At 42.0% G+C, this 26,347-nt stretch overlaps 2 protein-coding genes across 2 annotated transcripts; both read right to left on the reverse strand.

The window, feature by feature from the left end:
• Positions 1–2,946: 2,946 nt before the first annotated feature.
• csdc2b (cold shock domain containing C2, RNA binding b) lies at positions 2,947–12,913 on the reverse strand. The gene is made up of 4 exons (XM_033645475.2): positions 12,652–12,913; positions 8,628–9,039; positions 6,642–6,764; positions 2,947–5,725 (listed from the first exon to the last, which is right to left on the reverse strand). Exons 1-4 carry the CDS (start codon positions 12,896–12,898, stop codon positions 5,563–5,565), a joined length of 945 nt encoding a protein of 314 aa, XP_033501366.2. The 5' UTR covers positions 12,899–12,913; the 3' UTR covers positions 2,947–5,562.
• Positions 12,914–15,810: 2,897 nt separating this feature from the next.
• Positions 15,811–20,411, reverse strand: polr3h (polymerase (RNA) III (DNA directed) polypeptide H). The gene is made up of 6 exons (XM_033644197.2): positions 20,032–20,411; positions 18,738–18,834; positions 18,252–18,338; positions 17,118–17,181; positions 16,764–16,998; positions 15,811–16,602 (listed from the first exon to the last, which is right to left on the reverse strand). Exons 1-6 carry the CDS (start codon positions 20,140–20,142, stop codon positions 16,552–16,554), a joined length of 645 nt encoding a protein of 214 aa, XP_033500088.1. The 5' UTR covers positions 20,143–20,411; the 3' UTR covers positions 15,811–16,551.
• Between the last annotated feature and the right edge of the window lie 5,936 nt (positions 20,412–26,347).

Raw genomic sequence — 26,347 nt, forward strand, 5'->3', positions numbered from 1 at the left:
GGTGATTATATGTATCGATGCTTACTGCTTGGCTTCCTGTTGCTAACGTTTTTCAGATTCATGCTGCTTTCAACAGCTGCTTAAAGTAACTTTTAAAAAAAAATACTGACGCTGTCCAAGTTAATGCTCTGTCCTTGTGTCATGGGTGAGACAAATAATGCCTCCATGATGGATTATTATTGTAAATATGAGGCTTTGATCAGATGCATCAGCTGGAGATATGTGTTTGACTGTAAACACTCCTTTAACCTCAGCAGGATCATGTAGACGAGACTTTTACGCTCTGCAGAAAATGAGCTTTTAATGCATCACTGACACTAACCAATTAAAAGACTGGTCTTGTCGTTTTACAGTCATTTATGGGAAAAAATGTATTTTGTGTCACTCCATTGTAATAAAACTTTTTGATATCATGCCACTGACCTCAGCTCTCCAGTGTTGTTTTTTATCCTGTTGGACCAAACTGAGCTGTGACCTCAGAAGTGCTCTTTTACATATCACGATATCAAGCACTCAGCACTTTCTCATCAGGAAGGCTGCAGGTTCTTGACAACATTTGTCTGCCTCAGTGTCTTTTTTAATTTTACCACTGGGAGTCGCCAGAAACTTTAAAATCCTACCTGACCTGATGCTTTGAAGGTGAAATACAAGCCAACTTGTGGCACAAAGTGTCAACACATTGGTCATTGATTCCCCTTTACAATCCTTATATCTCCTTATATGGTGTTCAGCACTGCTTGACATTAAGTTTTGGCAGGCTTTCAACCATATAATTATCACTAACCATCAATAATTTAGCTGTGCAATATGCTGTGCAAAAATTCATTTACACAAGACAACATTTGATTATTCTATTCTTGCCTTTCATTCATTTCTGTAACTGTTTATCCTGGTACAGGGTTGCAGGAAGTCTGGAGTCTAGCCCAGCTGACACTGGGCGAGAGGCGGGGTACAACCTGGACAGGTCGCCCGACAAGCATTCAGAGGCCGTTTACACGTACACGGTGATTTTGATAAACGGAGACATCTTCCTTCGTTTGTGCCCTTCGTTTACACGCAAACTGAGATTTCTCCTCTGAAAACGAGTCTTTCTAAAAACTCCGGCCAGAGTGGAGATTTGGGAAAAGTCCGGTTGCGCGTTTGCATGTAAACTGAGATAAACGGAGATAGACGGAGTTATAGGCAGCCGACGTCACAGTATGTGCCAGAACTTGCGCCTGTGTCAAAAGTGCGACCCATGAGTGCGACCTATGTTGCTATGGTGACAATGGATACATGGAAGGCTTGAGCTTCTCGTTACACTGCCACCTACAGGTTTGGCATGCTCTTGTGTATATATACACAGGTAAGTGTAAACGAAGAATTTTTTGAAAACGGAGACGGTGAAATGTCCGTTTATGAAAATAGCCGGCAACGTGTAAACGGCCTCTAAGGCTCACAGTCACACCTGAAGACAATTTAGAGTCACTGATTAACCTACCCTGCATGTCTTTGGACTGTGGGAGGAAGTTGGAGAACCCGGAGAAACCATTCACATTTTTATACCTTTTTTCCATTTTATTTTCTTTTAATTTCCCTATGATTATATTCAGTATAAGACCAACTGCAATGTGTCATAATTTCACCCTGAGGATCAGTAAAGTATTTCCGATCCTGTCTATCTTAATCTCATCTTAATTTATCTTATCACTTCACTTCCTGCCCCCGTGTTTTCCCTCCCTTTTGATGCCTTCACCTGTGTCTGATGTCGGCCCCGCCCTGATTAGCCTCACCTGTGTCTCGTTATCCTTCTCCTCACCACAGTAGTTAGCATTGTCACCTCACAACAAGAGGGTTCCTGGTTTGAACACCGGAATGGGGAAGTCTTCTGTGTGGAGTTTGCATGTTCTCCCTGTGTCAGCGTGGGTTTCCTCCAGGTGCTCCAGCTTCCTCCCACAGTCCAAAGACATGCAGGTTAATTGGTGACTCTAAATTGTCGTTGTAGGTGTGATTTTGAGTGTGAATGGTTGTCTGTCTCTATGTGTCAGCCCTGTGATAGTCTGGTGACCTGTCCGGGGTGAACCCTGCCTCCTGTGACCCTTAACAGTATAAGCACATTGAATGATGTGAAATAAATTGGCAATTCAGTGCGATCATCAGGCTGGGGACACTTTGACAGGACGAGGTGGCTGTTGTAAAAAACAACTCCGTGTTTCTCTGACCAAATGTTGACCAAAGTTCATGCACTCTTCCTCTTCCTCCTCCCGTCTCACTCCCACACACAACTAAAGAAACACAGCTTCCATCCAACGTGTGAATCATAAAATGCTTTAATGTTCTTTCAAGGCTCTGTAGAAGAAATCATGAGGATCACCACCACAGTGGCTTGTTCACGTTGATGTGACAGAAACAAACCAAATTTAATGGTGAACATATTCAAGCAGTGACACTGACAGATAGACAAGATGCATAGAGAATCCATGAAACAGATATATAATAGAAAATGACATACAGTACAGTACATGAACAGAACCTGATATACCTACAAACATTTATGTGACAATGATCTCTTTTGGCACCAACTATGAAGTCATGGAGGTCACCTTCACACTGACTACACTTAATAAATCACACAGAGATACAGAGATGTTTTTTCTGATAATAGAAAAAGATTTACAAACACATTTCTTTATCAGCGATTTGTGGCTCCGGACAAAACAGGAATTTTCAAGCTGAGAAAACCTGACAGTGATGTCTGGAGCAGTTTGTTTTTTTTTTTCTGGCAGTTTTCATAGTGGAAGTTCAAATTTTTATAAGTGCAACTTTTGACTGTATTCATCAAATATAGAGCTTGCAATCTGAGGACACACAAATCTGATTCAATCATCAAATAAATAATTAAAATAAATAACCACAAACAAGACGTTACAACTGAGAAAATGCATTTGTCAGGAAAATACTCGCCTTTCACAGTAATTTTTTTTTTTTCATATTTTTTGAAATATCCATGCTTGGTTTAATGTGATCTGCCTTTTTTAATCCTCCTTCATGCTCTTTTTGTTTAAGACAAAACAAACTTCCAACTTACTCTCACTCTTACTCTCATAACAAAACTTCCCCTTTAAGTTCATGCTTCTAAACTGGAGACCTGAAACCCAAAAAGGAGGTTATGAGACATCCTGACGATGTCAACCTGCCATTTCAACTGTCTTTCACTCAATAACACAATAATTTAAAGGAGCAGTGTGTAGAATTTAGTGGCATCTAGTGGTGAGGATTAAAGATTACAACCAGCTGAAACTTGCCTGAACTCCCAGTTTGAATTCTTTCAGTGTTCTTTGTTCAGGAGGTTTTAACTGAAAGCCAAATTATCCACAAAGGTGTCCTCCTCTCTAAAACAAATGGTCCAGGTGATTAAAACTGGTAAAAACACTAAATAAAGCAGTTTACAAATCAGTGTCACCCTAACGCTGTTTGGCTGGTTGCAGAGAGGCCGCTAGCCCAGCACCTGCTAATGTGTGCTCACCTTTTTCCTCTCTAACTTAAGATCCAGACGAGGTTTTTACCATTAGCTGAATTATCCACAGAGGTCTCTGCCTCTCTGAAACAAATGGACTTGTGATTTAAATCGGTAAAAACACTTAGAAAGCAGGATATGTTTTACGCTGTACGACTCAGCGCGGAGGGGCTGCTAACTAAAGTAGCTCAAGCCAAAACGCAAAAAAGGGAATGGCCCTTTTTAGAGCCAGTGATATGTTTGTCCGGTCTTGGCTACTGCAGAAAAATGGTGATTCAACATGGCAGGCTCTATGGACAAAGACCAGGCCCCCCAGGAGGTGCGCCAAGCTCTGAAGCCAATTTTCGTAGTGGCTAAACTGTGGAGTTACAACTTCTGAGTTCGTCACATGATGCCATTGAGCCCAGATAGACTTCTTTACATACATAAATGTTGTGAAAGAGACGTCTGTAAATCAGTGGATACATTTTTTTGAGTGTTACAACCAGGCCAGCTGTTAGGAAATACAGGGGGACAACATTTTTTAAAGTGGGCCCCTCGTTCAGACCCAATTTTTATACTTCCTGCAAATATAATCCGATTAAACGTATTTCCACCAGTATTTTTTATCTACTTGTACTTGTATCTACTGTTAAGACCTTGTCGTCTTATTTTGAAAAGCAGAGGTAGTCACGTGTGTCCTGGGCCAAAACAATGCCCTCCAATGAATGATTAGAAAAAAAGTAAAATCAAACATTGATTAAGGAAATTAATGCAAGGTGTTAAATCATGATGGGTCATGGGCTGGAGTCATCTGTACCCTTTGACACCACCTGACGGCAGGCCCGGTTATACAACCTGGTCTCACTCCGAAGTCGTCAAAATCCGGTGCTTGGACAGTGACTTGTGGCGCCAGACACTGACAAAAAAGGCATCCTTTAACGTCGGCATGACATGTGGCTATGTCGTTCTAGTTCAACTGTTTAACCGTGAACAGTGGCATCGGAGGGGAAACATGGCAGGACAAGAACACTCCAACAAACACCAACTTTACCCTACTGTACTTGATCTGTGGGCCCAATGATGCAGAAGCTGCGGTGATCATCCAGGTAATTTTATACAAGGCAGTTATTTTGGTTTTATGCACTACTTGGAACTTTCATATGAGCAGGGTCCCACCTCCAACGCTGTATACAGCTCTCTTTATGCGTCCATGAGGAGGACTCGCTTCCTATGTAGATATTAATTTTGAGGCAACATAAACGCAAAAATCTTATTTTCAGATAAAGCAAACACACTTATTATATTATAATCCACTTCTGCCAATACATCCCCCTAAATCTACATACTGCACCTTTAAATCTCTTCAGCTTCTACTCTCTAAACCACTTGCTTTTACGTCCATTATCTCAAATTCAAAGTTTCCTCTTGTCGTTCCAAAGTCTGCACTTGATGTAGAAACAGTGTGGGCTGTAATAACAAGTCATCTGACTGACCCACACTTGCACCCAACATGTGATCCTGGAAACTTCGGTGAAGTAAACAAGTGCATAACAGCTGCAAAGAAGGGAAGTAAAACTCAATTCAGCCTTTTGTCCCACATCGCTGTCTTCCTTGCACATACCTCAGCTGTCATGCCTCAGTTTGCAGATCTGCACCACAGTTATGTCTGCAGTATATTTTCCCAGTGTTTCATAATTTGCATACAGTTGAACTCTGTGGAAAATGAAGCCAACAAGCTCTTTCAGATTTAAAAGTTTGATGCTACGCTGGTCACTTTACCCTCCCATCTCAAATCTGACTTTTATTCCTGCTATCATGGCAAAAATATAAATAAAGAAAACTTTTTCCTAACAGTGAATAAATGATCAGTTTTACATACACAGCAAATTCGTCAGTGTAGCAGACAGCTTTGAGTGGACACCAGCTACACACGAGTTATTATTAACTCTGGACTCTTTGCTGTGCAGGTAAAACTTTTTTCTTTAACTAAGGATTTGAGCACAAAGTTATCAGTCCCACGAGAGGTCCACCATCACCCACCCAGCCCTGCCCAACACGACCCACCAGGCCCCCAGAGTTCAGGCCTATGTGCTGATGACCTGGCCCGACCAGGTCTCGTGTTTCGTCCCTGGGTTGAGGTGTATGAGCTTCACCTCCACCGCCTGCACCTTCAGGTTCTTGGGCGGGACCCGGCTCACTTTGTACGTGACCTCGTCGCCCTCGACCGGGACATACTCCCCCTCGATGCTGAAAAAAGAGAGGGCGATGAAGTATGAGTAAAAATGCTTCATGCTGACTTGTTAAATAGTGTTACAGAGAAAGTGTAAACACAGGATGTGCCATCACAAAGCCAGAAACAGCCCATGTAACAGTTTCAACAACACTTTTTTTGACACTTAGATTTTGCAAACTTGGGTCATTGCTAGATTTATGAAACTCTCACAAGCCACAGCAAAATATTCTTGTCCTGGTGTTTTATGGTTTGACAAAGTTGTGGTTAAGGTCTGCAGGTTTAGGCACAATGTTTCATCTTTCTTCTAGTCTCTAAGCCAATGTTGAGGTCCAGCTTCACACTTAACACATAGATTTTAGAGTGGTTACTAACTATCTGATTTCAGCAAATAAAAAGTGTATTTCTCAAAAAGCTGAAATGTCTTTTAAATGGATAGATCACTCCACTGAGTGTGCTTGTACACACTCACACATTATTATAAAATACAGACATCTGCTGCAGCTCAGTAGTGAGGGAATCTGAGCCAAGATAACATCGTACTTTCAGACCCACGATGCAGCTGTTTGGCTGTAATATAACAGGATCCTGCTGCATAATCTGCAGGGAGGAATTTCAAAAATGTGCTTTTGCTGAGGTTGTGGTAACATTTGAGACGCAATGCTGCTTGTCCTGAATAAAAAGAATAAACCCAGCACAGATTGCTGTACTCTCTGTGCGTGTCCACTTATTGCAGGTGTCACAGAGTCCCAGGAGGGGCGGAAAAAATAGCTCTCCCTTTGAAAAAAGTACAAACGTAACCAGTGTTTTGTACTGAGTTCTCACAGTCCTGTGAGCTGACGCTGCAGTAAGTTTGTGTTGCTATGCGTGATTCAGCTAATGTGTGAAATCTGTTTGTCCTTAAAGATTCTGTTCAGCGTTATTGTCACTCACTCTGAGATGTGAACGAAGATGTCGTCGCCGCCGTGGGAGGGTCGGATGAAGCCGTGACCTTGTGACCTGGAGAAGTTCTTACAAACACCCTTAAACACTGGACCTGAGTGAGCACGCACCGTACTGCAGCCAGAGAGAGGGAAACAACATTTTTAAATTACGCATAAAATGACTCATCTCAGTACAATTTAGTGTCGTTATTGTGTCAGTAAAAAAGAAGTAGCAGTTTTAGAAGAATATAATTTTACTTCTATGTGACACAATTCATGGATCAAGCCCACACACAAATGGAGAAGTGTGAGGACAGAAAGGAGGACTCATAAAGTAGGTTAAGAAGGAACAATCGACTCCTACACACTGCCTCATAATGTCGCAACACAGCAGCAGAAGAGATCAACAATAATTTGTGTGATCTGTGTAAACAGTGCGGTATTTAACCTCTCTTCAATCACAGTACGCAAACCAGTCACGACACAGCAACCTGTCAGATTTATTTAACATCAGCAAAGCTGGAATCTGTATCTCTGTCAGCTTGGAAAGTGACTAATGATTAATTAATCATTACTTCAGGATGGATAATGACAAGATGCAGAGGTGGAAATAATCAGATCCTTTATGTAAGTGGCAATACCGCAATTTAAAAATACTCCCTTGCAAGTAAAAGATCTTCAGAGTTTAACTTGAGAAAATCCACAGACATGTCATGTACTTCAAGCATCAAAAGCAGAAGTACTCACTGTGCAGGAAATGGCTCCTGTCAGTTTTACATAATCTTATATTACATTAATGGATTATTATTGCCGATGCATTTTAAGTATCTTTACATACACTTGGGTAGTTGAACCTTAACAGTGCATCCTGTTTTTTAAGTTGTGTTTCTAAAAACTTCAGCAGCAAAGTGACTGCAACTCACAGGTGTATGGGGACCACTTTCTAAAGAGGCATTCTTTATAGAGTTTATAAGTTGTATATAAAGTATACTGTACATTAAAGTATTTTTCCTCTTACCTGTCGTTCTGTTTATTAATCTAGATTGTTTTGATGTGAGTTGCTGAGTGCTGGAAATATCAGACGTAGAGGTGTCTGCCTTACCAGGTGGCCAAAATGACCTAGAATCAGCCCAAACTTGGCCTGCTGGATGAAACTGGCCGGGCCACTGGACTCAGCAGACTCGGCATGAATGACACCCAAGAATCAGGCCAAAGCAGCTGGCCCGATTCCAGCTGTCAACACTGCCATCACTGGGCCATTATCCAAAATTACCTGGCCCAGCTTCGGCCCAAACTCGGCACACCAGAACAAATAAGTCGGGCCACGTCCGGTCACCTGACTCGGCTGAGACTCAGCATGAATGACGCCCCAAAATCGGGCCAAAGCAGCTGCCATCACTTGGTTCTCTCCAATATAATGGAACTCGATGGCACTCAGCTTGTGGTGCTCAGAGCGCCAAAAAAATACATTTGGAAAACTCAACAGCAATGCCTCTTTCCAGAAATCATGACCTGGTTGCTCAAGATAATCCACAGACCTTGTTGTGAGCAGTTTCATGTAGGAACTATTTTCTTTCTGTATCAGTGTGCAGAAGGAAATGTGCATCTACTCATGTAGATTAATGGTGTCCTCATCAGCTACGCTATAATGTCAGCTAGCTCAGTGGTGCTAGGTGGGCTTAAAGTGGAGTGGCAGTTTGGTAGTAGTTCCATTATATTGGAGAGAAGGCAGACGTTTCTATGGCCGATATCTCCAACACTCAGCAACTCACATTAAAACAATCTAGACTGATAAATAGCACTACAGGTAAGAGGAAAACCATGCTTTTTTATTTTGAGGTGAACCGTCCCTTTAAAATTAACTTATGTGATAAGATGCAGTGAAGTTTTAAAGTAGAATAAAATGGAAAATCTAATTCCTGTGTGTGTTATTGTATTTCAGTAAATGTCTGCTTTCCACCACGCTCTAAGTGATAAATGAACTCATCATACTCACGCTGAGTAGGTGCGGTTGCGTTTGGTTATCAGCGGGCTGGGCAAATCCCGAGGCAGCGGGTGCTCCCTCCCTTCCTCCCATACCTGGCTCCCCTCCCTCACGAAAGGGAAGGAGAGGGTGAGGGAGTTGTTGGGGGAGCGCAGCGGGGTCCTGGAGGGTGACGTGAGGCTGGGGTCTGCCATGTTAGCAGTGATGAGGACGAGGGAGGATGGTGTGGATGCAGTGTTGGATGCTGCTGCTACACCTCGAGCCGCAGGCTGCTGATGGGCTGCTGATGGGCTGCTGACGCAGTTGTGTGTCCGCTGCAGTATCTGTAAGTCCGTCTGCTTGGAGAGGCCTGCCTTAGTGTGGGACACAGGCTCAGCAGTTATCCAGGTCAGCGTTGTCACTTCAAGTCTATCAGGAGGACAGGCTGTGAGGAGAGGGATGGAGGAAGATGAGAGAGTTGTCATGTGGCTTTAGACCTGATGAGGGGAAACGAGGGATGGGAGGGGTCATAAGCCTGTTCAAGTCAGAAACAACACACAAACAAAGGGCCTGTGAGGTTAGAAATGTCTTCCTTTTGTTCAGGAATATACTGTTCTACCCTTAGGCTGTGTTATTAGATAAAAATCTTTCCAAAAGGAAAACAGATATTGATGTGATGCCTCCTTAGTCAGGTCCCCTTTAACGTTAAAGAGTACTGCAGTGATGTAGTAGTGCGTATCCTAAAGTTGGAGAAAATTTAACAAGAATGATGAAAATGAATGTAGCAGAGGCCAAGATATCCTGACTATTAGTGCATATGGGTTTCAAAAGTGTTGCTACAATTCCTATAATGCAACTTAGCTGTGTGTTTCCATCAATTAACAACCTCCAGGGCTGAACAATGTGAAAGTGCCAAAAACTGCAGTTCCTCTAATGGCCACTTGAGGCTGGCTCCAAACGTGAGTCAGTCCTCATAAAGCTCCATGTTTAATGTTCAGCTTTACAGCAGAAATAAACAGCCTGGTACAAAAGACAGTTTTGGTCTTTATAGCTAATTTCCTGTTCATAGCAAATCGACAGTGGCAGAACTCACCTGTCTAAATGTTATCAATGCTTAAAGTTAGGCATAGTTTGAATGACAGTGCTGTCCGTTGACAAGTCACTACGGCTCACAACAAAGGAATACTTCGTACATCTATGTCCAAACAGGTGCGTCGGAGAGGGACGAGCAGAACACAACTTGAAGAGAAAAGTCATCGGGTTTCATCAGGTTTTCCTGATAAAGGTTTAGTTTACTGAAACGCTGCAGCATTAAAATAATTATTTTTGCAAGTTAGACTGTGCACAGGAGTTTTCTCTACAAGTAACTACGGCTACAGCGTTGGTTAGGTAACTAAGACGTGACCCTAAATTCACAGAGTATAGGTGTAGCTATAACTGTAACTATTTCAGTGTGTTTTCAGTTCAAGAAAATCAATTGTAATATTGAGGTTGGGGTCTTGGTTTTGTTCAGAGTTTGGTTAAACTAAAAGACTCTTTATGGAGTCAGATGTTCAGTTTCTCTAGTAAGAGGTCTACATTTTGCTTCAATGGTTTCATTGGTTTTCCCTATTAAAGGGGTTTTTTTGGGGAGTTTTTCCTTATCCGCTGTGAGGGTCCAAAGGACAGAGGGATGTTGTATGATGTAAAGCCCTCTGAGGCAAATTGTGATTTGTGATATTGGGCTTTATAAATAAAACTGAAAACTGAATTGAATCAAATCAAATTAAATCGAAGCCTGTTTTTCACAATAAAAAAATCTGCATTAGCATCAGTGTTATCACAGGTAACCATTGCTATAATGCACTGTGATGACTGATTTAGCCGCCTTAGGATTATCTCCACACTCTTATCCAGATATGGTCACTTCTGGTTCCAAAAATCCAAGATGGTGATGGCCAAATATTTTCATTCATTCATTTTCTGTGTGCTGGAGCCTATCCCAGCTGACATTGCCAGAGGTGGGTACACCCGGGACAGGTTGCCAGACTATCACAGGGCTGACACATAGAGACAGACAACCATTCACACTCACATTCACACCTACGGACAATTTAGAGTCACCAATTAACCTGCATGTCTTTGGACTGTGGGAGGAAGCTGGAGTACCTGGAGGAAACCCACGCTGACACAGGGAGAACATGCAAACTCCACACAGAAGGGCCCTGGCTGGCTGGTGGATTCGAACCCAGTGCTAATCACTGCAAACTCAAAGCTTCTACACTGGAGTCCACAAAACAATGGGTGACGTCACAATGACTACATCCATCATTTACACAGTCTATGGTTTCCATGAGACCCTCCTAATAAACTCCACATCTCCAGTGTGTAACACAGGGTTCCTGTTAGAAACATGAAGTCTTCAAGCCCCACTTTAGATAACAAGCTGACCTTGGGATGGAAATCTTGTAGACTGCCCCTTTAAATCCAGCCCCAAGTTTCATGACATGTAGAAACACTAATTTTCTTTTTCTCACCTGCACCTTTCCCTTTGTCAGTTTCCCTTTGGCTCATTTGGAAACTATCTAAAGTCCTCTGAAACCCCCGTGATCATTAGGGGTTATCTCTGCTTCCAAGAATATTAATAAACGTGGAGATTCAATTTTCATATCTACTTGACTTGCATTCCTATCTCTTAGTGTATCACAGGGCGTTATCATTGTACAGTGTGCATTCAATACATGTCAGAGTTAGAGTGTGCCTAAATTATTCATCTCTGTCTATCTATAGAGTGCATCGTTCACTAATACTAAAATCCGCTTCATATCCTGTCGAGGCAGGTGACCTTGCCCTTTAATACCTTGTAATCTGTGATCCCCACAGTGATATTTCAAGGTCAGGAGATAAGATAAGATCAAATATAAGATAAGATAAGCCTTTATTGTGTCTCTAAGGAGAAATTTGTAGTAGGGTGTTTGAGCACACACCTTTAGGAATAGGGTTGTGCATGTAACTCTGCAGATATCCATAATATACCAGAACATACACACCAAGAATATTACTTGACGTCCTACACCAAAAACTGCACACACATCCCATAATAAATCAAAGCCATAACCTTAATATTGCACCGGATATGACGCGGCAGATGACTGATCTCCGGTCAGTACTCAAGGGTTGATACACCCCACAAACCCATATAGGCAGGCTTTACATGTTTTTCACGCCCACGCACACACCATCCTCTCGCCTGTGATGATGCAGGAGCTCCGCACGCGGCGTGACGTCAGAGCAGCTGCAGAACGCCGCCTCCAGTCCAGTGGTGCGTTTCCTGACGTCAGCGCCCCCATTCCCAAACGATCAATTGCATCCAAACAGGAGTACTACAGGCGTAATATTACACAGGGTCCGGACACACTAAGAGATGAAGCTCACAATATGAGAAACTGCTTCAGTGGAGATGGATCCAAACATTCAGTTGACACACACACACACTCTCTCTCTCACACACACACACACACACCAGCACCAGCAGCAGCAGCAGCAGGAGAACATCTGGATGTGCAGAAAAGAAGCAACAGACTTAAGAGGGTCACGGCTCCACAAATCTCTCCTCTGTCCCGTGATGATCATGAAAAGTCAGTGTGTCAGTGAAATGTGTGTGTGGAGTTAGTTGAATTCACTTTCCTCAGAAAACCATGAAACCACATTTTATATATTTGCTTCTCCCCTTGTTTTATTCTAGCAAACAACCAAATTAATACCGGATTTAGCGCCTTAATAATATCTGCAATTTCTCAAAGCATTCATGCAGGATAACTTGGACAAAAGCAGGGTGAGAGGTCCGTCACAGAGAGCAGGACGCGGTCAGATATTGAGGACATGTTCCACCAGTCCATCCTCAGCACAACCACAGATGAACACATCATCTAAAATAAAATCTATCTGATTTATTTGACGGGTTTCCTGTCCAGCATGCAAAGAATACAATGTCCCGACCCCAAAACAAAGCCACCCTGACACACTCCCCCCTGCAGCCACCTCAACATGCACATATAGCCACAGAAATGTTACTTACTGCATCGGCTGCTCTGCTCCGGTGGGTCGAGGACGATCAGCGCGTGTGTGTGAGTCTGCCTTGACTCGGTGTGTATTATATAACGACTTGTTAAATAAATAAGTCGACTAAATCCGTGCAGTCCGACGGAAAACCCTGATGTGACGACGCGAGGGGCTGCTGAGTCTGCGCAGCTGGCGGAGATTCCGATGGCGTGATGCGACTGTGTGCGTGTGTGTGTGTGTGCACGCAGAAAATGACTCTTCATTCCTTGTCGTGTGTGTCATCTGTTGGGGCACAGTGAGCTCAGTGTTGAGAGGTACTGATGATGTTAACCATACTGCAGCTGCTCTCGTGCTGATCTGTTATTAAGGATGTGTGATTGATTTTACATTTTCACATATGTCACTTAAAACCACCAGAAAAGGTTTTAATGCCTGTGATGAGGTCAGAGAGCGCTCATTTAGCTCCACTGTGTCTGTGGTTATGAATATATGTGCATGGTGAATACACTTCCTGCAGGCAGTGTTTGTGAAGCAGGGTCACATGCACACCACCTCCTTTTGTCAATAAACACTCTTCACAGTCTGACCCAGTTTCACAACACACAACTGAGACAGACACGGACTGACCATGGAGTTGTCACATGACACACACCCCACTGCATTTCTAATAATTACACAGAAGTGTGTCAGAGTTGCTAAACTAATAGAAACTAACATTAAAGGCACAGTTCATACAAGACACAACAGTATTTTTCCTCTTATCTGAAGTGCTGTTAATCAGTCTGGAGTGGTTTGGTGTGAGCTGCTAAGTGTTGGAGATGTCTGCCTTCTCTTTAATACAATGGAGCTGGATGGCACTGGCCTTGTCACGTATCGATGTTTGACTCTCCACATCCAGATACGACGTGCAACGTACCACGGGTGCATTGGTTGTTGACGTTCTGGGACACCGTGTCAAGTTCTGCCTGTTACATGCATTGTCTTCTTTCAAAATACACTTCAGTTCTCACAGGAAATTTATTGTTACCATACAGCTTCTTTAAGTACAACACTACGAATTGATATTGTTGGGTTCAAGAAAAAAGAACAGGGTTTGGCTTTATAATTTTACAGGAAGCGAGCACTGCTCTCCTGGGTGAAAGTCGGTGTTTGTTGGACCCATCCGCCCAACTTGGACATTGTGTTTCCCCCTGACGCCGCCGGGCAGCAGCTTATCATGCCAACGTTAAAGGACGACTGTTTTTCTCGGTATCTGACGCCGCAAGTCCCTGCCCGAGCGCCGCGTTTTAGGACTTCTGAGCAAGACCAGGTTGCAGCTTGTGGTACTCAAAGCATTTAAAAAAAACACATTAAGATAACTTAACAGCGATGTCTCTTTCCTGAAATCGCAACACATTCTCACCCCAACCAAGCCTCCAGGAACAGCCCTGGGTTTTGGAGCCAGTTTAACATGGTGGCCAAAAGTGGAATCACACCATAGGTCCGTCAAGTGATGCCACTGGGCCCAAAAAGACTTTTCCTCATAGACTCATATTGTGAAAGTGACATCTGTAAATCAGTGGATACACTTTTTGGGCGTCACAACCCCTGCAGAGTGGTACATTTCACTTTCTGGAGAGTCATTTCGAGAGTCTACATGATTAAACTATTCAAGTTAGCAGAGTGATAAACCAGGAATTAGCCATTTGGCTGCACTTGGCCGTGCTCGACCACTGTAAGTCTCTAGTGCGCTTCCTGTATGGGCCCCACAACGTGGAAGATTCGGGTAATTTATACAGCAAAAACAGAGCTTTTTTGGCTTCATGTGCTACTTTAATAGAAATGGCCGGGGGCTTGTCTCAACTCATCAAATACCGACGCTTGGTCAGTGGCCCGTCACATCAAAATAGACATGCTAGTTACCCTTCCTGCGTCGGTGTTGGACGTTCAGGGACAGCGTGTCAATTTCGGCTTGTTGCATGCACCATCTCTTTTCAAATTAAACTTCCATTTTCAAATGTACAGTTTCTGCTCTACAAATTTAAACAGTCTTCTTCAAAATAAACTTAGAACGTAGGTAACAAAAAAAAAAAAAAAAAAAAAAAAAATCATTTTTAGGTTTACTTCCTTCGGTTTAGGCAACAAATGCACGTGGTTAGGTTTAGAAAACAACATGATGGAGAAAAAAACATAATGTAACATCACATGACACATCACTAACATAGCATGCTAAACATAATAGCACACTTCATCAATATTAAAACAACTCCACTGACTTTTGGTTTCATACTGGACGTGAAAAGCAGGCTTTCAGATGAAACTGCAGAGTTTGTTTGTGGACTTTCTCATTCTTTTTACTATGGTAGCTGCTCAGAGCATTAACAAATGCCGCCTTCAACATTGTCTCACACCGCCCCTAATGGTTGCCTCCGTGCGTCGGTGTTTGACGCCAACAAGTATTAGAAGGAGACTGGGGTGGAAATCATGACCCGGTTGCTCAAGCTAATCCACAGACCTTGATGTGAGCAGTTTCATGTAGGGACTATTCTCTTTGTACCAAACTACACCCACCAACCGTATCACTGCTCAGAAGGAAGCGTGCAGCTATTGCTAGCTCACCTTGCACCGCTGACCCAGCTAACATTACAGCTCAGCCGAGGAGGACGCCATTAATCTTTAAGAGCACGAGCCTCTCATCCATGAGTAGATGCACACTTTCTTGTGCGCAGTGATATGGTTGGCAGGTGTAGTTCGGTAGAAAGAAAATAGTTCTTACATGAAACTGCTCACAACAAGGTCTGTGGATTATCTTGAGTAACCAGGTCATGATTTCTGGAAAGAGACATTGCTGTTGAGTTTTTCAAATGCGTTTTGTTGGCGCTCTGAGCACAAGCGTGTGCCATCCACTTGCATTATATTGGAGAGAAGGCAGACATCTCTACGGCCGATATCTTCAACACTCAGCAACTCACACCAAAACAATCTAGACTGATAAATAAGACTGCAGGTTAAGAGGGCAAATAAGTATTTTTGATTTTGAGTTGGACTGTCTCTTTAAGAGTGCCCAGCGCAGATGTGTTGTAAACAAGCAGCACTGTGGCCTTCACTGCCCTTCAAACTGTAGGATTTAAAAGCTGCTCGCTAATCCGTTTTGATATACTTCCTCTAATCACACAAAATGAGAAATCACAACCACTCACACTGATGATATGTCCTTTTACTGTGAGACTATAGAGAAATACAAAACACTGTAGGGATGTTAATAAACTGAGGATGTGTGGGGGAGAAATAACAAATAAGCTTGAAAACTTTCTCCTCGCACTGACAAAAATATATTTTATTGCTGTAATGTTACCTCTGTTTGCACCTTGATATAAATGTGTTATAAGCTGTCCTGTGGGTCTAATTTCTACCAACAAAAATACCACTTAGCCTTTTTGAATCGTAAGGTCTCAGCATACGGCACCACATTTATTCATCCCTAAAAATGCTATTCAGTGTTGACTTTAAGCCATTTAAGTCAGCTTTGTGCCTTGTATATGTCCAACTATCACACTGAAGTTGTGATGACAGTTTGTTACAAATAATGAATCATTTAAACACTGATTTCTTTTGAATTCGAGGTCAAAATCTCAGGTAAAATATACCAAATGATCACAAATGTCCTTTGAGTCATTCTGTTTTTAAATATATGGGTAATTTTACATGTAAACATGAAGCTGGTAAGTTAAGAGCAGTATTTACAACACAGTCTCAGTGTGACAGAGAGTAGATCAGTCACTTCACACCGATGTCATCTTGGTTCAGAGAGCAGCTCGACTTTGCGTCTTGCCTTCTGTACCCAAACAGCTGGGTTCTGCGTCTCCAGCCGACTGTCCCTCGTCTCGATGGTTGATCTGTTTGAAACCACCAAATGTCCTCCTCTTCCTCTGCAGTGCTAACTGTTCCACCATGACAGTAGCCCCAGCCCAGGGTCACAGATGGTCCCCTGAAACAGCAAGGCAACAGCTCAGGATGGACGTAAAGCGACGCACAAGGGTGGTTATAAACATTTTAATTAATTAGTCGTAATCTCAGAAAAGGTAGTGTTACACCAGTATAAGAGCCCAGTCACACCAGCGTTTATAACAACCAGAATAAATCACTTACAATGAGAGTATACGGTGCCTCTTTCTTCTCCACGCTCTCCTCTGCTGGCGGCGCCGTCGACTGACCCGGTTGTGCTGCTGTGTCTGCCGTAGCGGTGGACGGGCCTGTTGGCGATGTGTCCACAAAGATTTCATCTGTCACTCGAAAACGGATCTCCTCTCCTTGGTCCATGTAGAGGTCGTGGGCCCCCTCGTCCGTCTCGTATTCCCACAGCCAGACTTGCTCTGCTTCATCACTGAGGCTGCAGCTAAGGACCGCTGGACTGATCAGGAGCTGCAGCTACAGTCACATTCGTAATGATATGTGATGCAATCCACTTTCCAACATCTACAGGAACATTTAGAAAAAGGATACAACTTTGCAGGCTGTTGAAGTGACTCTGGTGGAATGAGAATGTCGTCAAAGAAGCCCATCGTCACTGTGAAACAGACGTTACAGTGTCAGTGTTTACATCGGTACATGTGAGAGCAGAGACACATGTGAGCCCTCAGGTCGACTGTTTATAATGTTCTCTAATTCTAAGCACAATTCAGACTTTGTAGTGGAGTTTAATTTCTTTTTCTTCTTCTATATAAACCAGTTCTTGTTACGATTCCAACACTGAAGATAAATTATATTAAAAGAAAGTCAAATGAGGAGTAGACAGCAAGAGGTAAATGGCTTCTTTGGTACCAGAGGTGTGAAAAAGTGTAACATGAAAAGAAAGAGAACCAAATAACTGAAAACTTCTTGGATCCTAGCGGTACTGATTTTTCATCTGCTTATCCAAAGCCAGGTAGCAGGGCCAGCGGGCCAAGCAAAGCACCCCAGATGTCCCTCTCCCCAGCAACTCTTTCTAACTCCTCCTGGGGGACCCCAAGGTGTTCCCAGGCCAGACGAGATATGTAATCCCTCCAGTATGTTCTGGGTCTGCCCCAGGGCCTCCCACCAGTGGGACGTGCCCCAACACTTCTAACGGGAGGAGCCCAGGAGGATCCTGATCAGATGCCCATACTACCTCAACAAATCTCTTTCTATGTGAAGGAGCAGCGACTCTACTCCGAGCTCCTCACCCTATCTCTAAGGCTGAGCCCAGCCACCCTGAGGAAACTCATTCAGCTGCTTGTATCCACGACCTCATTCTTTTAGTCACTACCCAGAGCTCATGGCCATACGTGAGGGTTGGGACGTAGATGGACCAGTAAATCAAAAGCTTCGCCTTCCAGCTTAGCTCCCTCTTCACCAAGATGGTCCGGTACAGCGCCTGCATCACTGCAGAAGCTGTGCCAAACCGCCGAACGCTCCATTCCACCCTCACTCATGAACAATACCCTGAGATACTTGATCTCCTTCGCTTGGGGCAGTAACTCTCTCCCAACTCAGAGGGGGCAATCCATCATTTTCCGGCAGAGAACCATGACCTCTGACTTTGAGGAAACAAATAATCCATTTGCTAATGCATTTCTGGAGATTAAGTCAAACATGCTGAGGTGAAAACACAGACGTTACCATGAACTCCCTCTTGACTGCAGTACTTGATCTTGCCGAGCAGGATCTCATCGAGGAAAGGATGAAAAACAACGTACCTGAAATGAACTGACAGAAAGATGGGAGCCAATCAGGGGGTTAGAGTCAGGTTATTCATGACTTAAGATCTGAGTGCTAACAGTGGCACTAAGGGTGTTTCACTGTGGTGCCTGAGACCAACCTCTTTCACTCTGCAAGCCTGAGAAAGTGTTTTATTATTGGATATAAGAAACAGCAGCAACCTGTTTTGGCTCTATATGAGCATGTCCTTTATTACTTTACTCTGAGCAGGGCACTAAAAGGAAACTGTGAGACCGAATTTATCATAAACAAATTAAAACGAGGCAGCTACCCACTTATTTACAATCTGTTTGCAATATTTGGCAACACGACTAAAATCTTAAGTGGCAATAAAAACACAAAACATGTTATGATGTGAGTCAGAGAGGAGATGAGAGAGCATCATACCTTTGGTGTGTGAGGCTCCGTCCCCTGGGAATATGTAGGAGTCCTCCAGTTTAGTGATGTCATACAAACAGATGCACAGGCCAACGTTATAGACCACCTGTGGAGATACATTTGTGTTAGTATTATTCATTCTTTAGCACTTTAGGGTTTATTGGGGGTGTTTTATAGGCAACAAAAAGAAAACTACTTTTATTGAGAAAAGGAGAATGTTTTTATAAATTATACACTCTCCAGCCACTTTATTAGGTACACCTTGTTAGTACCAGGTTGGACCCCCTTGCCTTCAGAGCTGCCTTAATTCTTGGTGTCACAGATTCAACAAGGTGCTGGAAACATTCCTCAGAGATTTTGGTCCATATTGAAATGATGACATCACACAGTTGCTGCAGATTTGTCGGCTGCACATCCATGATGAGAATCTCCCGTTCCACCACGTCCCAAAGGTGCTCTATTGGACTGAGATCTGGTGACTGTGGAGGCCATTGGAGTACAGTGAACTCATTGTCATGTTTGAGATGATGTGAGCTTTGTGACATGGTGCGTTATCCTGCTGGAAGTAGCCATCAGAAGATGGGTACACTGTGGTCATAAAGGGATGGACACGCTCAGCAACAATACTCAGGTAGGCTGTGGTGTTTAAACCATGCTCAGTTGGTACTAAGAAAATCTCCCCCACACCATTACACCACCAGCAGCAGCCTGAAGCGTTGATACAAGGCAGGATGGATCCATGCTTCCATCTGAATGTGGTTTTTCCAATCTTCTATTGTCCAGTTTTGGTGAGAAAACCCGTGTGAATTGTAGCCTCAGTTTCCTGTTGTTAGCTGACAGGAGTGGCACCTGGTGTGGTCTTCTGCTGCTGTAGCCCATCTGCTTCAAGGTTGGACAAGGTGTTGTTGCTTCAGAGATGGTCTTCTGCACATCTTGGTTGGAACCAGTGCTTATTTGACTTCCTGTTGCCTTTCTATCATCCTGAACCAGTCTGACCATTCTCCTCTGACCTCTGGCATCAACAAGGCATTTTGGCTCACTGGATATTTTCTCTTTTTTGGGACCATCCTCTGTAAACCCAACTCAAAGCACCAACAACCATGCCACCATCAAAGTCACTTAAATCACCTTTCTTCCTCATTCTAAAGCTCAGTTTGAACTTCAGCAGCTCGTCTTCACCATGTCTACATGCCTGAATGCATTGAGTTGCTGCCACGTGATTGGCTGCTTAGCTATTTGCGTAAACACGCAGTTGAAACAGGTGTACCTAATAAAGTGGCCGGTGAGTGTGAGCATATTATACCTTGTTGGCCAGCTTCTTGTTGAGCTCCTCAGCTATGGCGTCGTTGAGTTGTCTATGGAAGTCCCACGGAGGGATCCTGACAGTGTCGACCATCTCTACCAACACGAACATGATGCAGGCTGGACAATGTGAGCAAGTACTCACTAACACAGGAACATAAACACACAGACACACACAGAGCTGCTGTGGTGAAATAGCCGCAGTGAGCTGTCAGGTGCCGCCAAACTCACTCTCACAAACGGTTTCCTGTTTTCACACAGCGAGGATTAAAATACAGATCAATAACTGCTCACAGTCTGCCTAATGTCACTACTAAAACTATGATAATCTGCAGCGAACCAAGTCAAAGCAGTCCATGATGTCTCCATGTGATGATTTACGACAGTGAGTTTTTACGACATGTCGCAAAACTTAAAGCGACAGTGCACATTTTTAAAGTTTCCATTTAAAAAACAAAAACAAAAAACCTTTACTAAACATCTCCAATTCACAATAAATAAATATAATAAATAAAAAAAAAAAAAAAACTAATTCCAAGCAGCATATTTTAACACGGAGAAAAAATAATAAAAATAAAAATAATAAAAAATAAAAATATTATTATTAGTGCAGTAATAGTACTATTATACATAATTACAGATAGCTACATATAGATATCTAAAATTATTAGCTCTGTTATTGTTAACATACAATGATTTTTCTTTGTATTTACCTTGACAGGTTATTTGGTTCCCATACTTTTTAAAGATCTGAATATAAATCAATAGATAAAATGTAAAAATGATGTTCAATGATACTATTGGCCAAATATATACATAGATACCAATATATATGTACCAAACTGTCATTTTCTGTTTTCTTACATTAAATTTTCTTTATGAATTGTTAACAAAACCCTTGTCTGCAGTACTATTAATACTTACAACTGTTTAATTTTGTCATAGACTATTTACCTCTATTGAATCATCTTTTTTCTGTATTTGTGTAAATGTTTTCAATCCATTTATTTGTTCAGTGAAGTTAATTTGAATTTTTAGCTGTTTTAGTTATCTGCATCTTTAATTAAGGTGCCACGCTATATCAGTGCAACAATAAAATAATAAAATTAGGAGTCTGAGCCAGTTTGCTTGGCTTCATGTTTGTGAAATTCACTCTTTATAATAAGCAACTGAATTATTTTAGAAACATTTACTTCCATTCCATGACATGATGAGACACTTTGCATCAGTCTGCACTTTGGTATTATACTACCTGCAAACACAGCATTAAAAATAAATGAAAAGGTGATTTCTGATCTGAATAATAAAATCACGAGCATAGTTTAAATTTAGCTGAGTGTGGAAAAATAATTATATAGTACACAGAGTTCAAATCCATTTAAGTAGATACAGGTATGCAAGTATATATGTAGATACTTCAAAGTTGTGGCTGTTGTTTTAAAGTGAACAGATAAACATTACTGTATAAACAGAACAGAAAAATAGTTATGAATGTTAATCAAATGTCAGTGAACATATGTTGAGGGTGTTCGCCACAGACTGAATCGCAGCCTGTTGGAGTTCACACCGAGCACTTGAGGGCAGCATCTACTGTAAGACTCCGTACAGACAACACATGATCTCATCACTGATTCCATTACACAAAGAAAAACACAACAGTCACTTCACAATTTTATCTTTATTAATTTACCAGTTATTTTGTAAATATCAAGATAACTTTAATCTCCCGAGCAATAAAACTGTGGGCGTTTTGAATCATCTGCTTATATAAAGTCAAGTTTAATGCTGTTACTGGAGTGTGAGGGGAATCATCACTGTGATAAAACATCTGTTCATATTATTTATCTGCTGTACCTGAACAAAATAAAGCAGGTTGTAAAATAGATATCAAACACATCCAGGAGGACCGAACAGAGCACATCTGAGTACAAAAATCACACAACAGGCATGCCTTCATAAACATCTGATTTGTCACTTTACAGTAGCGCTTTTAAAACTCAGAGGCTTCAACCAGTGAACGACAGAGCATTATCTTACATCACAGTATACGATAAGTGCTTCACAAGCAGCTGTTTTAAATGTGCTGACGGAGAAATAAAGATTAAATTCATCAGTATTTTTTTAAAGAATAAACTGATCCTGGTGAATTATGTGGGAAATAAAACCCTGTGTATAATCAAATAATTATGCATAGTCATATATTTGAAAGATCACATACTGACAGGGTTGATTTTTCAAACATACAGTCAGGTCCATAATTATTTGGACAATGATACAGTTGTCATCATTTTGGCTCTGTAGACCACCACAATGGGTTTTAAATGAAACAATGAATACCTGCTTAAAGTGCAGACTCTCAGCTTTCATTTAAGGCTTTTTTCAAAAATGTAGTATGAACCGTGTAGGAATTACAACCATTTCTTCACACAGTCCCCCGACTTTAAGGGCTCATAAGTATTTGGACAAACTAACATAATCATCAATTTAACTGTTTTAATACTTGGTTGCAAATCCTTTACAGTCAATGACTGCCTCAAGTGTTGGACACATAGGCATCATCAGATGCTGGGTTTCTTCCCTGGTGATGCTCTGCCAGCCCTTTACTGCAGCCGTCTGCACTTCCTGCTTGTGTTTTGGGTGTTTTGCCCTCAGTTTTGGCTTCAGCAAGAGAAACGCATGCTCAATTGGATTCAGTTCAGATGATATGACTTGGCCGTTGCAGAACATTCCACTTCTTTGCCTTAAAAATGTCTTTGGTTGCTTTTGCAGTATGCTTCAGGTCATTGTCCAACTGCACTGTGAAGCATCATCCAATGAGTTTTGAAGCATTTGGTTGAATCTGAGCAGATAATGTAGCCCCAAACACTTCAGCTTTCATCCTGCTGCTCTTGTCAGCAGTCACATCATCAATAAATACAAGAGAACCAGTTCCACTGGCAGCCATACATGGCCATGACATAACAGTACCTCCACCATGCTTCACTGATGAGGTGGTGTGCTTTGGATCATGAGCAGTTCCTTCCCTTCTTCCTTCTCTTGTCTTCCCATCATTCTGGTAGTTGATCTTTGTTTTATCTGTCCATAGTATGCTGTTCCACAACTGTACAGGCTTTTTAGATGGTTTTTGACAAACTCTAATCTGGCCTTCCATTTTTAAAGCTCACCAATGGTTTGCATCTTGTGATAAACCCTCTGTATTTATTCTAGTGAAGTCTTGTCTTGCTTACAAGAGCAGCAGGATGAAAGCTGAAGTGTTTGGGGCACCATTATCTGCTCAGATTCAATTAAATGTTTCAAAACTCATTGGACGATGCTTCACAGTGCAGTTGGACAATGACCTGAAGCATACTGCAAAAGCAACCAAAGACATTTTTAAGGCAAAGAAGTGGAATGTTCTGCAATGGCCAAGTCATATCATCTGACCTGAATCCAACTGAGCATGCGTTTCTCTTGCTGAAGCCAAAACTGAGGGCAAAACACCCAAAACACAAGCAGGAAGTGCAGACGGCTGCAGTAAAGGGCTGGCAGAGCATCACCAGGGAAGAAACCCAGCATCTGATGATGTCTATGTGTCCAACACTTCAGGCAGTCATTGACTGTAAAGGATTTGCAACCAAGTATTAAAACTGACTGTTTAATTGATGATTATGTTAGTTTGTCCAAATACTTATGAGCCCTTAAAGTCGGGGGACTGTGTGAAGAAATGGTTGTAATTCCTACACGGTTCATACTACATTTTTGAAAAAAGCCTTAAAGGAAAGCTGAGAGTCTGCACTTTAAGCAGGTATTCATTGTTTCATTTAAAACCCATTGTGGTGGTGTACAGAGCCAAAATGATGACAACTGTATCATTGTCCAAATAATTATGGACCTGACTGTAGCTTGAAGGAGCTCTTCATGATATTCAGAGTGGATCTATGATTCAGAGGTTGTCTGCACACGGCTCTCAACATGGAGGCGGCTGAGCTGGAGGCTAGCAGCCAACAAACAGTTCTAAGAACAGCAACAGTGCAGAGCTAACGGTGTTAGCCTGGGAGGGAACAGGGGGGTGGGCACTATGTTTCAGCGACAATGCCATCCTGATATCAGCTGTAACTGCCATAAGAGTGCAGTGCAGAGTGCCAGCAATTAGCTAGAGGGACACACTCACAGGGACTCACATGCACCAACATGCTGCTAGCCCATCTACCACAACAAAGGACAGAGAAGCTCGACGTGACTACATTCTCTGGTCAGGACGCCATTACTCTGCTATATCTTTACATAGCAAATCGTTTTTTCTGCTATATTAATGCTCTGAATATCATAAAGAGCTCCTTTATGGGTAATTATTACTTCCCAACATCTCAGTATTTTTATCAGGCATCTTTGGCAGTAAATCTGATACACTGGTGAGCAGTGTTTAACCATCAAAGTGATGATCTTAATGAGGATGTAAAACATGATTCGTAAAGAGCAGTTGATTATATGAACAGATAACCCCTACGTGGAGTCATTAACGTCCAAAACGACTCTAAAAGTTGGGCTGCTGCTTTTCTAAATCATCTCTGTCCCTGAAAACTATCTGTACAAAACTAAAAGTTAAGAAAATACACATAATAAGTCACCTTTCTTGAAATAACACATCCCTTTTCACTGTCGGCAGCCGACAGCTACGATCCGACACCTGTGCTTTAATTTAACCCACAATCCAAAACTGGTTTGTGAAACCATTCGATTAAAAGAACTTGAGTTTAATCAAGATCACACAGGGGACTCTATGTTATGACATTATGTTACAGGAAGTCACAAACAGAGTTAACCGCTCTCATTTAGACAGGCAGCATACAGCATGTTACCAGCACTCTCTCTCTCTCTCATATATATATATATATATATATATATATATATATATAATGATTTATCATTTATGTACACACCCCTATACAAAGTGCAACTATATATCACGTCATTTACACACAGGTCCAAACTCAGTGACTTTTTTTTAAGTATATAGGGATTCACCTCAGGAAGTGTAATTATTAATCCACACTTCCTGGACTGCAGAATGAAGAAGTGACCGATTTATAAACTTTCTGGTTAATGACAAGCTAAACAGAGGACACCTACATAAAACATAGCAGCAATGACCTCAAACATCCCTAAGCTTGCAAAAATATATAACCACAGCGTTTCAGTGGCGTACACTAGGTATACATTATGTCAAACTTAATCCAAGAATGATTTTGAATCTACATTTTCTACTGAAAACTCGTGTATCAATAGTGAACGTTACGCGTTGTATGTCAGTCTTGTGGAGTCACACACGACAGAGACGTGTGCTACAGAGTGAAATGTTTGCAAAGAATAAACGAAGCATGGCGAAGCACACCTAAAACTACTTCCCTAACTCTACAAAGTGCTAGTGTACAGGCATCTGGACACTAGATTGTGCGTTAGTTTGTGTAAGAAGACAGCAGGCTTTCTCGTGCTATGGAGGACCAAACCTCAACCTGAAAAAACATTCAACTCCAAGACAAACAGCCTGTCAGATCCCGTTACAGCTACACGAGGCAATTTCACATGCTGGCAGCTCCAGATGATAGTGAGGACCAGCAGAAAGAATGAGAGAAAATATCACGTGTGAGAAGCTTTGACCTAAAGGATTTCATTGGGTTGATGAGACAAATGACCTACTATAGAAAAGTGGAGCTTTCTCCGGACATTGTAGGCTGATTTTTTATGACACTGTTATGCCGCAGTTTCCTTCCTACATAAAAAACTTGCCCGGTGCAGCAACACAAATCTGACTTCAGCCCATTTCCCCAAACGTATCAGGTTGTGGTTTGGACTGCATGAAGCAGCCTGGCGAGAGCAGCAAGAGAGACAGGGTGAGCAAAGAGAGACGCACAGATGCGAACACACACTGATGTTAACCCAGTAAAACAATCATGTATAACACACACATACACACACGCACCCACACAGGACAAAACACAGATGGAAAGAAAAGAAATAGCAAGGCTGGCGCTGACACAATGGCGGTATGTGTTGTGTTGTCACACAATGCAGTGTTATATCATGCAGAAAGACAGAGAACAAGCAAGTAGAGCTAAAATGATTTGTCAATTAATCGATTAGTTGATCGACAGATAATTAATTGACAATCAAATAATCGTTTTAGTAATTTTAAAGCAAATGAGGCCAAACAGTTGTTGATTTCATGCCTCCTAAATCTGAGAATTTGACGCCTTTCTTTGTTATATGTGATAATAAACTGTATCACTTTAGATTTTTGGGACAGTTGGTCAGATGAAACCATTTAAAGACATCAACTT

Source organism: Epinephelus lanceolatus, chromosome 18 (assembly GCF_041903045.1).
Source record: "Epinephelus lanceolatus isolate andai-2023 chromosome 18, ASM4190304v1, whole genome shotgun sequence".
Lineage (NCBI taxonomy): Eukaryota > Metazoa > Chordata > Actinopteri > Perciformes > Serranidae > Epinephelus > Epinephelus lanceolatus.

Bases quoted from the DNA above. Each gene is read 5' to 3' on its own strand.
- csdc2b (XM_033645475.2), bottom strand. From the start codon at position 12,898: ATGAAGAGTCATTTTCTGCGTGCACACACACACACACGCACACAGTCG. The intron at 6,765-8,627 runs GTGAGTATGATG...CTCTGGCTGCAG, and splicing joins CGCAACCGCACCTACTCAGC to TACGGTGCGTGCTCACTCAG. The intron at 5,726-6,641 runs GTGAGTGACAAT...CTCTTTTTTCAG, and splicing joins ATCTTCGTTCACATCTCAGA to CATCGAGGGGGAGTATGTCC.
- polr3h (XM_033644197.2), bottom strand. From the start codon at position 20,142: ATGTTCGTGTTGGTAGAGATGGTCGACACTGTCAGGATCCCTCCGTGG. The intron at 16,999-17,117 runs GTATCCTTTTTC...CTGCAGCCTCAG, and splicing joins CTTCAACAGCCTGCAAAGTT to TGATGAAGCAGAGCAAGTCT. The intron at 16,603-16,763 runs GTAAGTGATTTA...TTGCTGTTTCAG, and splicing joins AGGCACCGTATACTCTCATT to GGGACCATCTGTGACCCTGG.